Source organism: Acipenser ruthenus, chromosome 52 (assembly GCF_902713425.1).
Source record: "Acipenser ruthenus chromosome 52, fAciRut3.2 maternal haplotype, whole genome shotgun sequence".
In the NCBI taxonomy this organism is placed as follows: domain Eukaryota; kingdom Metazoa; phylum Chordata; class Actinopteri; order Acipenseriformes; family Acipenseridae; genus Acipenser; species Acipenser ruthenus.
This window is the reverse complement of record NC_081240.1, coordinates 2,192,631-2,205,313: the sequence shown is the minus strand read 5'-3', so window position 1 is coordinate 2,205,313 and position 12,683 is coordinate 2,192,631. Positions and strand designations below refer to the sequence as shown.

The window sequence follows — 12,683 nt, the reverse complement described above, 5'->3', positions numbered from 1 at the left end:
AAAACAACAAAACATGTAAAAAAAAATACAACCAACCACTCTGCATTGTCCCAACACAACAAAAGAAACAAGACAAAACTCCAAACCCGTTCCTAAATGTTGTTCCAGTGCTAGTCCGTCCCCACAACGAAGTTCTTGTTGCCAAATAGTCGTTTCCCCAAATATTCAAAAACAATAAATCTTCCACAGTATATTTTCCCCAAGGCTGTGCGCTCTGCCTGCACACACTCCTGCTGGTTCTCTACGTGTTCCTCTTCTGCTCTCAAATCCAGCCCTTTATATTGTCCTGCCTGGACTGCCATTGGCTGTGGCGATAACCAGGCAGGACTTCCAGTTGCTGTGGAGAAAATGCTCTACCCACAGTCAACCACAACCACATAAAACCAACTGGGGGTTGAGATAAGCAGATTCCAGTAAAAAAAAAAAAACATTACGCAAAACCCATTTAAAATTCGTCACTTGTGACACTTGCACACCTAGGTTTGGCAATATTTGACCATTCTTCTTTACAAAACTGTTCAAGCTCTGTCAAGTTCCTTGGGGAGCGTTGATGGACAGCAATCTTCAAGTCATTCCTCACATTTTTGATAGGTTTTAGGTCGGGGCTCTGACTGGGCCACTCAAGAACATTTACCTTTTGTTTCTTAGCCACTCCAGTGTAGCTTTGGCTGTGTGCTTTGGGTCGTTGTCATGCTGAATGGCGAACTTCCATCCCCGTTTCAGCTTTCTTGCAGAGGGCAGCAGGCTTTCCTCAAGGACTTCTCTGTACTTTACTCCATTCATTTTCCCTTCTATCCTGACAAGTGCCCCAGTCCCTGCCGATGAGAAACATCCCCATAACATGATGCTGCCATCACCATGCTTCACAGTAGGGATGGTGTTCTTTGGGTGATGCTCTGTGTTGGGTTTGCACCAAACATAACGCTTTGCATTTAGGCCAAAAAGTTCCATTTTAGTTTCGTCAGACCACAAAACTTTTTGCCACATGGCTACAGAATCTCCTGAGTGTTTTTTGCATACTTCGAATGGGATTCAAGGTGGGCTTTCTTGAGTAATGGTTTCCTTCTTGCCACCCTACAATACAGGCCAGATTTGTGGAGTGCTTGGGATATTGTTGTCACATGCACACTTTGACCAGTCTTGGCCATAAAAGCCTGTATCTCTTTCAAAGTTGCCATTGGTCTCTTGGTAGCCTCTCTGATCAGTCTCCTTCTTGCTTGGTCATCTAGTTTGGAGGGATGGCCTGATCTAGGCAGGGTCTTTGTGGTGCCATACACCTTCCACTTCTTAATAATCGTCTTGACTGTGCTCCAAGGGATAATCAAGGCCTTTGATATTTTTTATACCCATCCCCTTTCAACAATTTTGTCCTTTGAGTTCTTTTGAAAGCGCCTTGATGCTCATGGTTGAGTCTTTGCTTTGAAATGCACTACCCAGCAGAGGGAACCTACAGGAACTGCTGAATTTATCCTGAAATCATGTGAATCACTACAATTTAACACAGGTGGAGGCCACTTAACTTGGTGTGTGATTTTGAAGGCGATTGGTTACACCTGAGCTAATTTAGGAAAATAGTTGTTTTTATTTTTTGTTATAATCCAGGTCTGGTGACCAAATAATAAACTTCAGTTATACACCGGGATGTGTAAAACACGAAGAACAGTAAAAGGGATTGCAGCCCTAAACAATAAACACAGTATCTCTCCCACAATATACAACCATGTGCTGTTCTGGGTTCAGTGCTGGCCCTTAGCGACAGCTCCAGAACGTGTTAGCCATCTATAAACACACAATTATAGACAAGACAAACAAAACAAACACTCACAATACTCTTAATACACAGTGCATGGGTTTCCGGGTCTACTTCAACACCAAAAACGAAGGAAAAGATTTACAATAATCCGGCCCCTTTATACTGTCATGCATGGCCCCTTGGGAAACGATTGTAGCTGTCTCTATGGCTTGCAGCTGTTAACTCTTTTACCTTGTGGGTCAATAAGTTCCTGCAACGGAGTCTCGCCTTCTTCCAGGCTGACCGACTTCCCAACCCAGGAAATGAACTGTCAGGCCAACCTGTCCAAAGCCTTTCCCTTTTGCTGCTTAGCACCCTCACAGGTCGGGAGGGAGATTTACAACCAGAACTCATTATATTTCTGTCACAGTTACCTATTAAATGTTACCTCAAGCTTAACCCTTTGCGATCCTATGTCGGACCTGATCCAATTATTCCTTTCCGGTCCATTGTCGGACCCTGTCCGACATCATCAAAAAAACGCAAAAAACGGGTTTCTAGTCATTTTTTTTCCGGAAAAGCCGATAAAACCATTCAATGGCCGAGTGGGAGCGACAGGAGCCGAGACAAGCCGAAAAAAAAGGGCGTATCTCATGAATAGTCATACTTGCCCCTGGCATCAGATAACAGCAGCCATAAGGAAACAAGCTGGCTGATACTGCATCAGCGCTCAGAGAATATCACTGACATTTGCAGAGCTTTTTTCAGTTATAGTAATAAAATAATGACTTGGATCGCATTATTGATCTGTTTGGCGATAAAACGAGTGATCAGGAGATGATCGATCGGTATGTACGACTATTATTATTATTATTATTTATTTCTTAGCATATGTGAAATATAGCGAATGAAAGGGTGGGGTGGGGCTGGAGATGCCTAGTGAGTGCTTTGTTGATATGCAGGGCTTTTTAAACCTGTTTGACTGTGAAAAAAAAATACTTTTAACAGCGCGTCTAAAATTAACTGCGCGTGTGAAAATAAATTGGACCTGACGCGCCTGACACGCACTTCATAAATGGACTGCAAAGGGTTAATGAACAGATAAAACGGTAATTTGTATCATTTTTGTTTAAGAAATCTAGATTTTGTTGGCGTTCCGGTACTTTTGGATTTAGGACTACATCACTGCAGTGAAGATGTGAAAAAACTGCTTTTATTTGATCCCACAATATTGTACTGTCTCCTTTCATTCAGTTTGTAACTTTGTGGTGTTTGTCTATCCAGAGTAGACATTTCAGTTCTTCTGTACTTCAAACCCTCAGCTTCTGGGAAGATTCAGGATTGTACCTGTAGTGTTCTTTGAGCAGCTTCACAATTATTATTGTTTATTTCAGCAGACGCCTTTATCCAAGGCGACTTACAGAGACTAGGGTGTGTGAACTATGCATCAGCTGCAGAGTCACTTACAACTATGTCTCACCCGAAAGATGGAGCACAAGGAGGTTAAGTGACTTGCTAGGGTCACACAATGAGTCAGTGGCTGAGGTGGGATTTGAACCGGGGACCTCCTGGTTACAAGCCCTTTTCTTTAACCACCGGACCACACAGCCTCCACAATAGTATTACCCTGCTATCATTGGCTCCTTCAACTGGCAGTAAAACCTTTGAAAGATACATTAGATTGAATTGCTCTGTTTTTTTTTTCTTCCATCAGACCCAGCAGTCACTAGACAAAGACCTGTATGAAATAGGCTGGTCTGCTGGTATTGTTTAGTTACAAAGACCTGTATGAAATAGGCTGGTCTGCTGGTATTGTTTAGTTACAAAGACCTGTATGAAATAGGCTGGTCTGCTGGTATTGTTTAGTTACAAAGACCTGTATGAAATAGGCTGGTCTGCTGGTATAGTTTAGTTACAAAGACCTGTATGAAATATGACTTTTTGTGTGCTACATTGAACTTGTGGGGGGACCAGGGCTATTGCTTTTCTTGTAAATAGTTGCATTTCTGTGTATTGCTGTACAGTGTGTGTGTGTGTGTGTCTGTGTGTGTGTGTGTGTGTGCTGTTCTGTCTCCCCCGCCGTTTGTGTGTGTCACCCTGCGTGAGTTTGTGAGTGGAAGCTTGTTTCATGTCTAGGCAGTACTAGCGTGCTGCCTAAGGTGTCACGTGCAGAGTGCAGCTGTATGAGAGAGGGGGTCTGTGTTGGCTGCACTGTGATTTGTGTTCAGTTCCGCCAGTCAGCTGTTTGCGAGGGACCGAGGGTCTGAGCGATTGGTCAGTGTGTATGTAAATGTACCCTGTGTGTGTGAGCCAATAGGGCTCGAGGGAATCCCTATTTAGGAGCTTCCTGTGCACAGCTTTGTGTTGTGTTGTGGGTGTGTTGTTGCCTATCTGAACTTTATCATTTTGCCATTCCAGTTTAATAAAAATAACAACCTGTTCTCTTCATTTATTACTGCTGCAGACCAGATACGCCTCTGCTGCAGTATAATATATTTTATGTGTGTTTAACATTTTCTCCAAAGCTTTTTTGTGCACTTCAAGTTTCTGGAGAGCAGCTGCTGTTGACAGAACATTTAAAGAAAAAGTGCAGTAAAAAAGGTCAAAATAGTTAATAAACTGAGTGCTTATTTACAATTATAGTTTTGTTTCTAATTTAAAACCTCATTATAAGTATTATTACGGTTAAACTGTGCTTAAAAAAAAATCACCCTCTAGAAAACTTGATTTTATACCACCAAAATAGAATTTTAATCAACAGTCTTTAATAAAACAGTGCTTGGAACAGTCCTTAAGGTTGCGTGAACAGGGATCTACAAAGTGCCAAGTGAAAATAATTGCTTTCATTCTGACTCTGTGCAGGTGCTTTTCCACTGTGGGCAAATAGAACATGTAATGCAATTTGATTGTGATTTACGATATCCATGGAAATGTCTTCTTTTTTGTGATGATACTTTACTCACATTATTGTTAAAATAAACAAACAATTATAATATTGAAACTTTGAACTGCCTGACGAGTAGACCCGATGCATCTAATTAAATGCTTGTCAGGGTAATTATCCACCATTTCAGAATTCCAATGAGATAATTTACAAACAAAATTATAATAACACGAGGAAAAGGCATCTTATACCTATTGGTTGCCTGTATAAAGGTATGTCTGAAGCCCCAGAGTTTATAGATTTACCAGATGCACCTAAATCCAAAATAGTTCAGACAGATACTATACATATCTATAAATATCCATTTGATAGACAATCCAATTCGATACAAGAACACAGATTTCTAAGAATCTTGCCCATAATGTTTTTGAAACCTGCACATTTGAGACCTATTTATCCAATGGAAGTGCAATATAGGATCACATTGTGGAATTATTTAGTGAGCTACAATCACTTTAAGAGATACTTATCAGTACTTGCTGTGGGAATTCTAGCACTGTGCAGAGATGCCAACTAAGTCTGCCACTTGGTGCTATTTATGTGTTTGTAATCAATAAATACTCAGGACATATTGAACATTTTATACTGATGCGTGTGTTTAAGATATGGAGCTGTGCTTTCCTGACTTTCCTTAAATATATATAACAACCAGGCGTGGTCAAACTGACCGATGCATATAAAACATTATAACAATTACATTTTGTGGTATTTTTTGTGTTTATCAGTCGTGACTTGCAGCCGTATTGAATCATCAGTCTGCATTTCTCAAGTGAGCTGTCTGTTAGCATTGCTGTGTTTCATTGACCCATCAATTAGCCTTGGCAGCTCATGGTTCCAGGCTGTCTGGCACTAATTAGGCTACTAGTCACGTGTTTCATTCACGTTCATTCTTAGCTCCAAAAACATTGCAAATAGGTGGCTGAAGAAGAAGGTCTTACTATTTGGAATAACTGCAAATTTTACAAACAAGATTATAATGGAGCAAAAGACAGACAATGCAAGATAAAATACTGTGGTAAGTGGTGTGATTTGTGTGATTTGTGCCAGCACATAAAGTCTGTAGAAACGCAGTTATATTCAAATGTTTATTTATTTTGTATTTAATTTTTAACATTCTTTTACAGTACTGTAGCTGCCCAATGCATAAAGGCAGTGAAATGTAAATACAGTACAGGTATGTGAATAAGCTTCTTTGATAACATGTTGTGCTATCGTTATTGTATATAACACCCATTCTGTCCAAATATTTATGTGTTTGTCATTTAGATTATATTATGACTGTATAAGCACATTTATACAGACACATTTTTTTTACATCCATTTTCGGTTGTGTATGCACTTTGTCATATACTTTACTGTATATAGGCAATATACACCCATTTATTTTACTTTTTTGGTACTTAGTTACATAGTTTCAGTTTTATAGTTTTGTATATAGATAATATACTTGTATATATATATACTGTATATATATATATATATATATATATATATATATATATATATATATATATATATATACTGTATATATTAATTTCATTTCAGACGTTTATTTATTTTTTAAATTGTTTTTTGTGGTTGTGCTTTATGCAATACGTCTGTATATAAACTCATTTATGTCTGAATGTCCATTCATTTACATTTTCTCGGTTGTGGAGATGCTATATATGATGTGTCTCAATAAAAGTATGACTTATATCTGATTTTTTGCCCTTTCATTATAATATTTATGTTGTTATGAATACACCGGTCAAAAGGACTGGTCTTGGTCATTCTAGATATGCCTATAAATGTGGCCGTTCTAGTGTTAAAACACAAAACAGTCTAGTTCAGCTGGCAGATTGTTACAGTGGAATCACAATCAGGCCACAACGCAGGATAGAGTAGCTCAGTGAATGTGGTTTGGAATCTGTGCAGGAGGGTCATTGTGTCAGAGACTCCATAAAATGACAGAGTGCCGGCATTAAAGTCTATGCTCCTATTCTGGTGGAGTAGGGGGCAGTTATTACAGTTCTCTTGTTATTGTGCCAGGCAGTGTAACTGGAGTCATCGAACTCCAAACTCCAGGACTTATCATTGCGTCCAAGGATGCAGGAATTATCTTCTCCTTTCCTGCTGATTCCTTTATATGTGACTCCCATTTCAGCCCCGTCTCCACTCCACTCAATCTCCCAGTAAAAGCGAGTCCCAGACAAACCCTCTCTGCAAAGCACTTGTTCCCAGTAATCAAATCTCTCTGGGTGATCAGGATATGGCTGGGTCTCTCCCCTCAGGGTCACCTTTCTGTTCCCTTCAGACAGACAGAGCTCTCTATACGCGGTGTTGGGGTCCAGTGTAGGAATCTGAATGAAGAGAAGAGGACGGTTAGAGGAGAGACAGTTAGAAAAGTCAAATCACTTAAACAATCTCCACTAAGTTTGAATGGTACAGAAAGAACAAAAAGATAGATACATACATAAATATTACAAAAGATGCATTGAGGCACAAAGGTACAGAAGGGAGTAATATTTATTATTTTGGGGGAGTTTGTGTGTATTAATTTTACAGTTGGCAATCAATGCACACAATAATTATGCTATTCATTGTAAAATATTATACACTCCCCTCCAACAAATATTGGGACAGATGGATAAATACAGAACCACTGCGGTGGGGTTTTTGTTGCACCTTTACCCACCCAGACCCCTTGCTTACTAAATATCTTGAATAGAATATCATCAACTCTTCAAATATATGAGCAATCCATCCCATAAGTGCAGTGATACTGCATTATACATTTACTACCAACACAGGATGACTGGGAGGGATAGCTGTTCATTTTAACCCCAGACTGTTTTTACATGTGTTGTACATGAATTAACAGAGGTGATGGTTATCTATTCAGAGATGCCAAGATATTTAGGGAGAGTAAGCTCTGAGTGGAAAAACAGGCAACAAATGCCCCACCCCCAGTCATTATGTATGTATTCAGCTGTCCAAATGCTTGTTAGAGAGGAGTGTAGATTAATGGGTTTACAATTACTAATAAATGATTATAATAATAATTGCTGCCCTCAATGGGCAGCAGTGTGGAGTAGTGGTTAGGGCTCTGGGCTCTTGACCGGAGGGTTGTGGGTTCAATCCCTGGTAGGGGACACTGCTACTGTACCCTTGAGCAAGGTACTTTACCTAGATTGCCCCAGTAAAAACCCAACTGTATAAATGGGTAACTGTATGTAAAAATAATGTGATATCTTGTAACAATTGTAAGTCGCCCTGGATAAGGGGGTCTGCTAAGAAATAAATAATAATAATAATAATCTCCACCCTTCCCTTTTCTGTAATGTTAGCTCTTCTCAAAATGGAGTGACACATCTTTCAATAAAATGTTTCAGTGAAAACAGACTTACATTTTAAAAACTCAGCTCTTTTCCTTGGTTCTGGCGTCTGCAGACTGTAAACTGCAACTTGATTCACTGGATTGAAAAAAGAGAGAAAATATAATTTAAACATGTGGATTAATACACAACACACACAAGACTCCAAACAGCAATCTGCCATGCTCTTAATTTTTAAAGACAAAATGCATGTTAAATTTATCAGTAGCAAATGACCCAGCTATCTCCACCCTAATCAGGAATCTCTCACACAAAAACTAATCTAATACATCTCCAGCCACTCTTTTACTGAGCCATTAGGTCCTTCCAAAAAGGAGAATGTCTCTGTAGATAAAATGTTTTACTGGAAGAAAAGCCTTACCTTTGAAACGCCTGTCACTGCTCCTAGACCCCAGGGTAAAAACTGCTGTTTCATTCACTGAATAAAATACAGAAAACTGTTTTAAACCAAAAGACTACTGAGAGGATTGTTAACCACTTCAACACCATGACATACGCACGTATGTCAAATTAAAACCCACTTACAGTACCATGCCGTACCTGCTTATGTCAAGTTTCCCATTCTATTCTATGAGCAGTTTCTCAGTCTAGCGTTTCAGGTTTTATTCTCAAAGGCAGTGCTAGTACTGTGGAATGTGCAATGAAAGTCGTGGAAGGGTCAGGTGACATTTGTATCCAATTGCCTGTCATGTAGCAATTCAAATCTATCTGTGGGTGTTTAGAAGACTGAGATATATTTACATACACTTACATTAGTGTCGGGTAATTTACACAGTAGCAAAATGCATAGGTTTATGAAAAAAGAAAAACAAATCAATTGTAAGCACAACTCACTTTAGCTTTCCTGTAGCCATTTTACATTAGCTCTGTACATGTGATTTGCGTCGCTGAAGAGCCTGATCATGGCGGATAAACGTTTAGGGTGGATATGTGATGGGCGGATACACGATGGATTACTGTACAAACATGACCATGACCTCCAATTCCTATACCTCGTTGATAAAAAAGGGCAAGGCTATAAGTTAGCATCCTATATGGAATTAATGTGTAGTTTAATTAATATTTATTTCTTATCCAGGGTGACTTACAATTGTTACAAGATATCACATTATTTTTACATACAATTACCCATTTATACAGTTGGGTTTTTAATGGAGCAATCTAGGTAAAGTACTTTGCTCAAGGGTACAGCAGCAGTGTCCCCTACCTGGGATTGAACCCACAACCCTCCGGTCAAAAGTCCTGAACCCTAACCACTACTCCACACTGCTACTTGTTTGAATCCCTGTCTCTGTTTGAATGCTATTGTGCATTCAAACCGTGCATTCTTTCCTGCTATCATCACTGGGGATGTTATTGTAAATGAGGTGGGGCGTTTCAACCTGAGGAAATCATTTGAAATAAAACATCTGCAATATTCATATAGCCCACAGTCTGCAAGCCATGGTCTATTTGAGAAATCTCTACCAAAGGAATCTATTTCACACCAACCTGTTTTGGTTATTTTGCTTAATCCACCCTTGCAGAAGTCCTCAATATGGTCTTTAAGTTCAGATACAGCTTTCCTCACAGCCCCAAAAGAGATGTCTGTATTGACAGTAATGCTGAGTAAGTCAGGAGGGGCACAGAGAGACTGGAAATTCTATAACAGGAAAGTAGAGAACATTTGTTTTCAGTGAAACTGAATGGGGTCCAAAACATTCCTGGGGAAAAGCAAGGATTCATTCAATTGGAGAGGTCTGTCTGAAACCGTCCCAGTTATGTACTTGAGATTTTCTAAAAAGCAGTGATGTTACCTGTAGAAAATGGATGTGATCCTCTGTCTTTGAAAGCTGTTTCAGCTCAGCGTTTCTCCTCCTTAGCTCAGCAATCTCCTGCTCCAGTTTCTTCATGCGTCCTTCAGCCTCATTCACTGCAGCCTTCTCGTTAGCTCCAATCAGCTCAATAACTTCAGTGTGGATCTTCTCAATGGATCGGATCAGCTCTGTAAAGATCTTCTCACTTTCCTTTATTTCTATGCATGCAGATCTCTGAGTGAAAGAACACAGTAGAGGAGACATGGTTAGAATTGATATCAAAAACACATCAGGCATAGACAGTAAACTTCTGTAGATGTGTTCCAGTCCATTTGTCAACTAAACCAACAACAACAACAACAACAACAACAACAACAACAACAACAACAACAATAACAACAACAACAACAACAACAACAACAAAAACAACAACAATAATAATAATAATAGACGGTAGGTTGAACGATATTGGAAGAAATGCCTTATTAATCACTGAACTAGTTATTCAAGTAGCAATTGAAATCTCTAATAATGTTGGCTACCCTCTTGTCAATACCCACTTTCAGTGACTCCACAGCCTGTTTCAGCTCCTCAGTTTCTTTCAGTCTCTCCTGGATTCTCTGTTGTATTTCTGTCTGTGTCTCTCCCAGCTGCTTCTGTGTAAAAACAGTGACACAGTATTGAGTGATACCCTGTCACACCGAACATAGGCCTGTTTAAGTATGCTATTGAAAATGTCAGAATAATTTTAGTTAAAATATATTGCATTTATTTTTGTCCCCATACCTCTTTACAATGTTAGCAATAATTATCAGTGGTTCTCGAATATATTGATTTGAATGTGATCTGGCAGAGGCGGTATTAGCAGCTCGTCTCTGCCATACAGCTTGTGTGAATGCATGGTCTGTGATTATTTACTGTCGACCATGCAAACTAAAACCTTGTGCAGAATTTGACCATCTCCGGACTGATTAATTGATTGTTAATCCGGAGATAGTCACATATATAGAAACCCAGCAGCTTCTGTGTTCAGGGCGGGTGTTCAAAGAGGAGGAACATGTGTGCGAGAGTGAGGAGAAAATGAAAGTAAAACTGACTGCATGGCAGGATCAGTGAAGGCTACTGCCCAGCCTTACCTACGTGTTGTATGTGTTCATGATTTGTTTTTGTTTGAAATTTTATTTTGCTCTGTGAGCAGTGTTTTTGTACAACCTTTTTATTTTATTTTTGTGCAATAAAAAATGTCGCCGAAGTGCCTGGCTGTCTGTATTGTATCTGTCAACTTCCATATCTGGTCTGGGAACGTCACCCTAGGCTACCCTGTCACACCCAGAAATACATTTTGATCCATAATAGTTTAGGCAGTGAAAATAACAAACTACTGCTCTTTACATAGGCCTTAATACAAAATTAAAACTGAAACTGAGTAATTGTGTACACAGACATGTTAAATAACCCTGGGGATTCTTATCTTCTAGGATGGATATAAGAAAATGGTTCAAACCCTTACCTGTTTTCCAGTCCTTTCTTTCTCAGCTGAGACTGTAGCATGGCTCTTGTGTTCCTTGACAGTACATAACACACAAATACACTTCTGATCTCTTCTACAGTAGACATCCAAAACCTTTTGGTGTTCTGCACAAAGCTTCTGCTCCAGATTTCCAATTGCATTGATCGGCTTGTGCCCCTTGAAAGCAGCACCCTCATAGTGTGGCTTGACGTGTGTTTCACAGTAAGAGGCCAGGCACGTCAAACAGGATTTCACAGCTTTGAACTTTCTCCCAGTGCAGAAATCACATGGCACATCTCCAGGTCCAGCATAAGTTTGAACAGGAGGAGGTTTACACCTTGTCTTCTTTAATTTCTCCACAACTTCAGTCAGCACAGTGTTTCTGCGCAGAACAGGCCTTGGGGTAAAGGTCTCTCTGCACTGGGGGCAGCTGTAGACACCTGTATGATCAGTCTGATCCCAGCAGTTCTTAATACACCCCATACAGTAACTGTGTCCACATGCTGTAGTGACTGGATCCTTCAATATCTCGAGACACACTGGGCAGCTAAACTGGTCCTCTGCTACCATAATATTTGCTTCTGCCATTCTTGCTGCAGTGAGACACAGAGACTGACGATTTCACAACATACGAAACGTAACTGTGCTTCTGATCTCCTGGAACTCTGTAAAGCTCCAAGAGGCTTTGGACTGAGGCCAAGTTTAGACGAGCAGGCTGTGCAGAAACTGTTGAAACAATGTGAGAGTGGCAGAGAGGAGAGAGTTATGAATGGGACTGGAGTTTGAGAATGGCAATGTTAGAATAAAAGCAGAATGCTGTTATAGTCTAGTTTTGCAAAGGTTTATGAGAAGGATATAACTCCAGCCTTTGGAATAGCTGTGTCAATACCCTAGATTCCGCATGTAGTTTGATCCTAGGCTGGAATCAGAAGGAGAGCTATTAAGAATTTTTCAGTATTTTAGAATCGCATAACAAGAAAATGTTAAGTTCTGTTCAGATTTCGGACCATTGCAGTGAGACGGAGAGACTGATGATTTCACAACAAACAAAACTTACCTTTATGATAAGTCTTTATGATTTCCTGGAGTTACCAAGATATTGATGATGCAGTTGAATGACCCCAGGCAGCACAGGTAGTGATGAGGTTCCCAGCACAGGAAGTCATTGAAAGCTCTGAAATATTTACCCTGTGTTGCTTAAAAATATCCTGTTTGAAAATCAAGCAATGGAAATGTGAAAACTAACAGGAATACTGTACCTGGAACGATAGTACACTGAAGGGAAGATGATTCAGGGATCTCAATATATTTAATGGTTATTTAG

At 39.7% G+C, this 12,683-nt stretch overlaps 1 protein-coding gene across 1 annotated transcript in view; it reads right to left on the bottom strand.

The window, feature by feature from the left end:
- Positions 1–12,365, bottom strand: part of LOC117433015 (tripartite motif-containing protein 16-like protein) — a 33,147-nt gene extending 20,782 nt beyond the window's left edge. Inside the window, exons 1-3 of the mRNA XM_059016149.1 lie at positions 11,360–12,365; positions 10,410–10,505; positions 9,850–10,083 (exon numbers count right to left, since the gene is read on the bottom strand). Of these exons, the coding sequence (XP_058872132.1) occupies positions 9,850–10,083; positions 10,410–10,505; positions 11,360–11,947 (918 nt within the window). The 5' untranslated portion in view covers positions 11,948–12,365. The remainder of the gene's footprint in view (positions 1–9,849; positions 10,084–10,409; positions 10,506–11,359) is intronic.
- Positions 12,366–12,683: the final 318 nt, after the last annotated feature.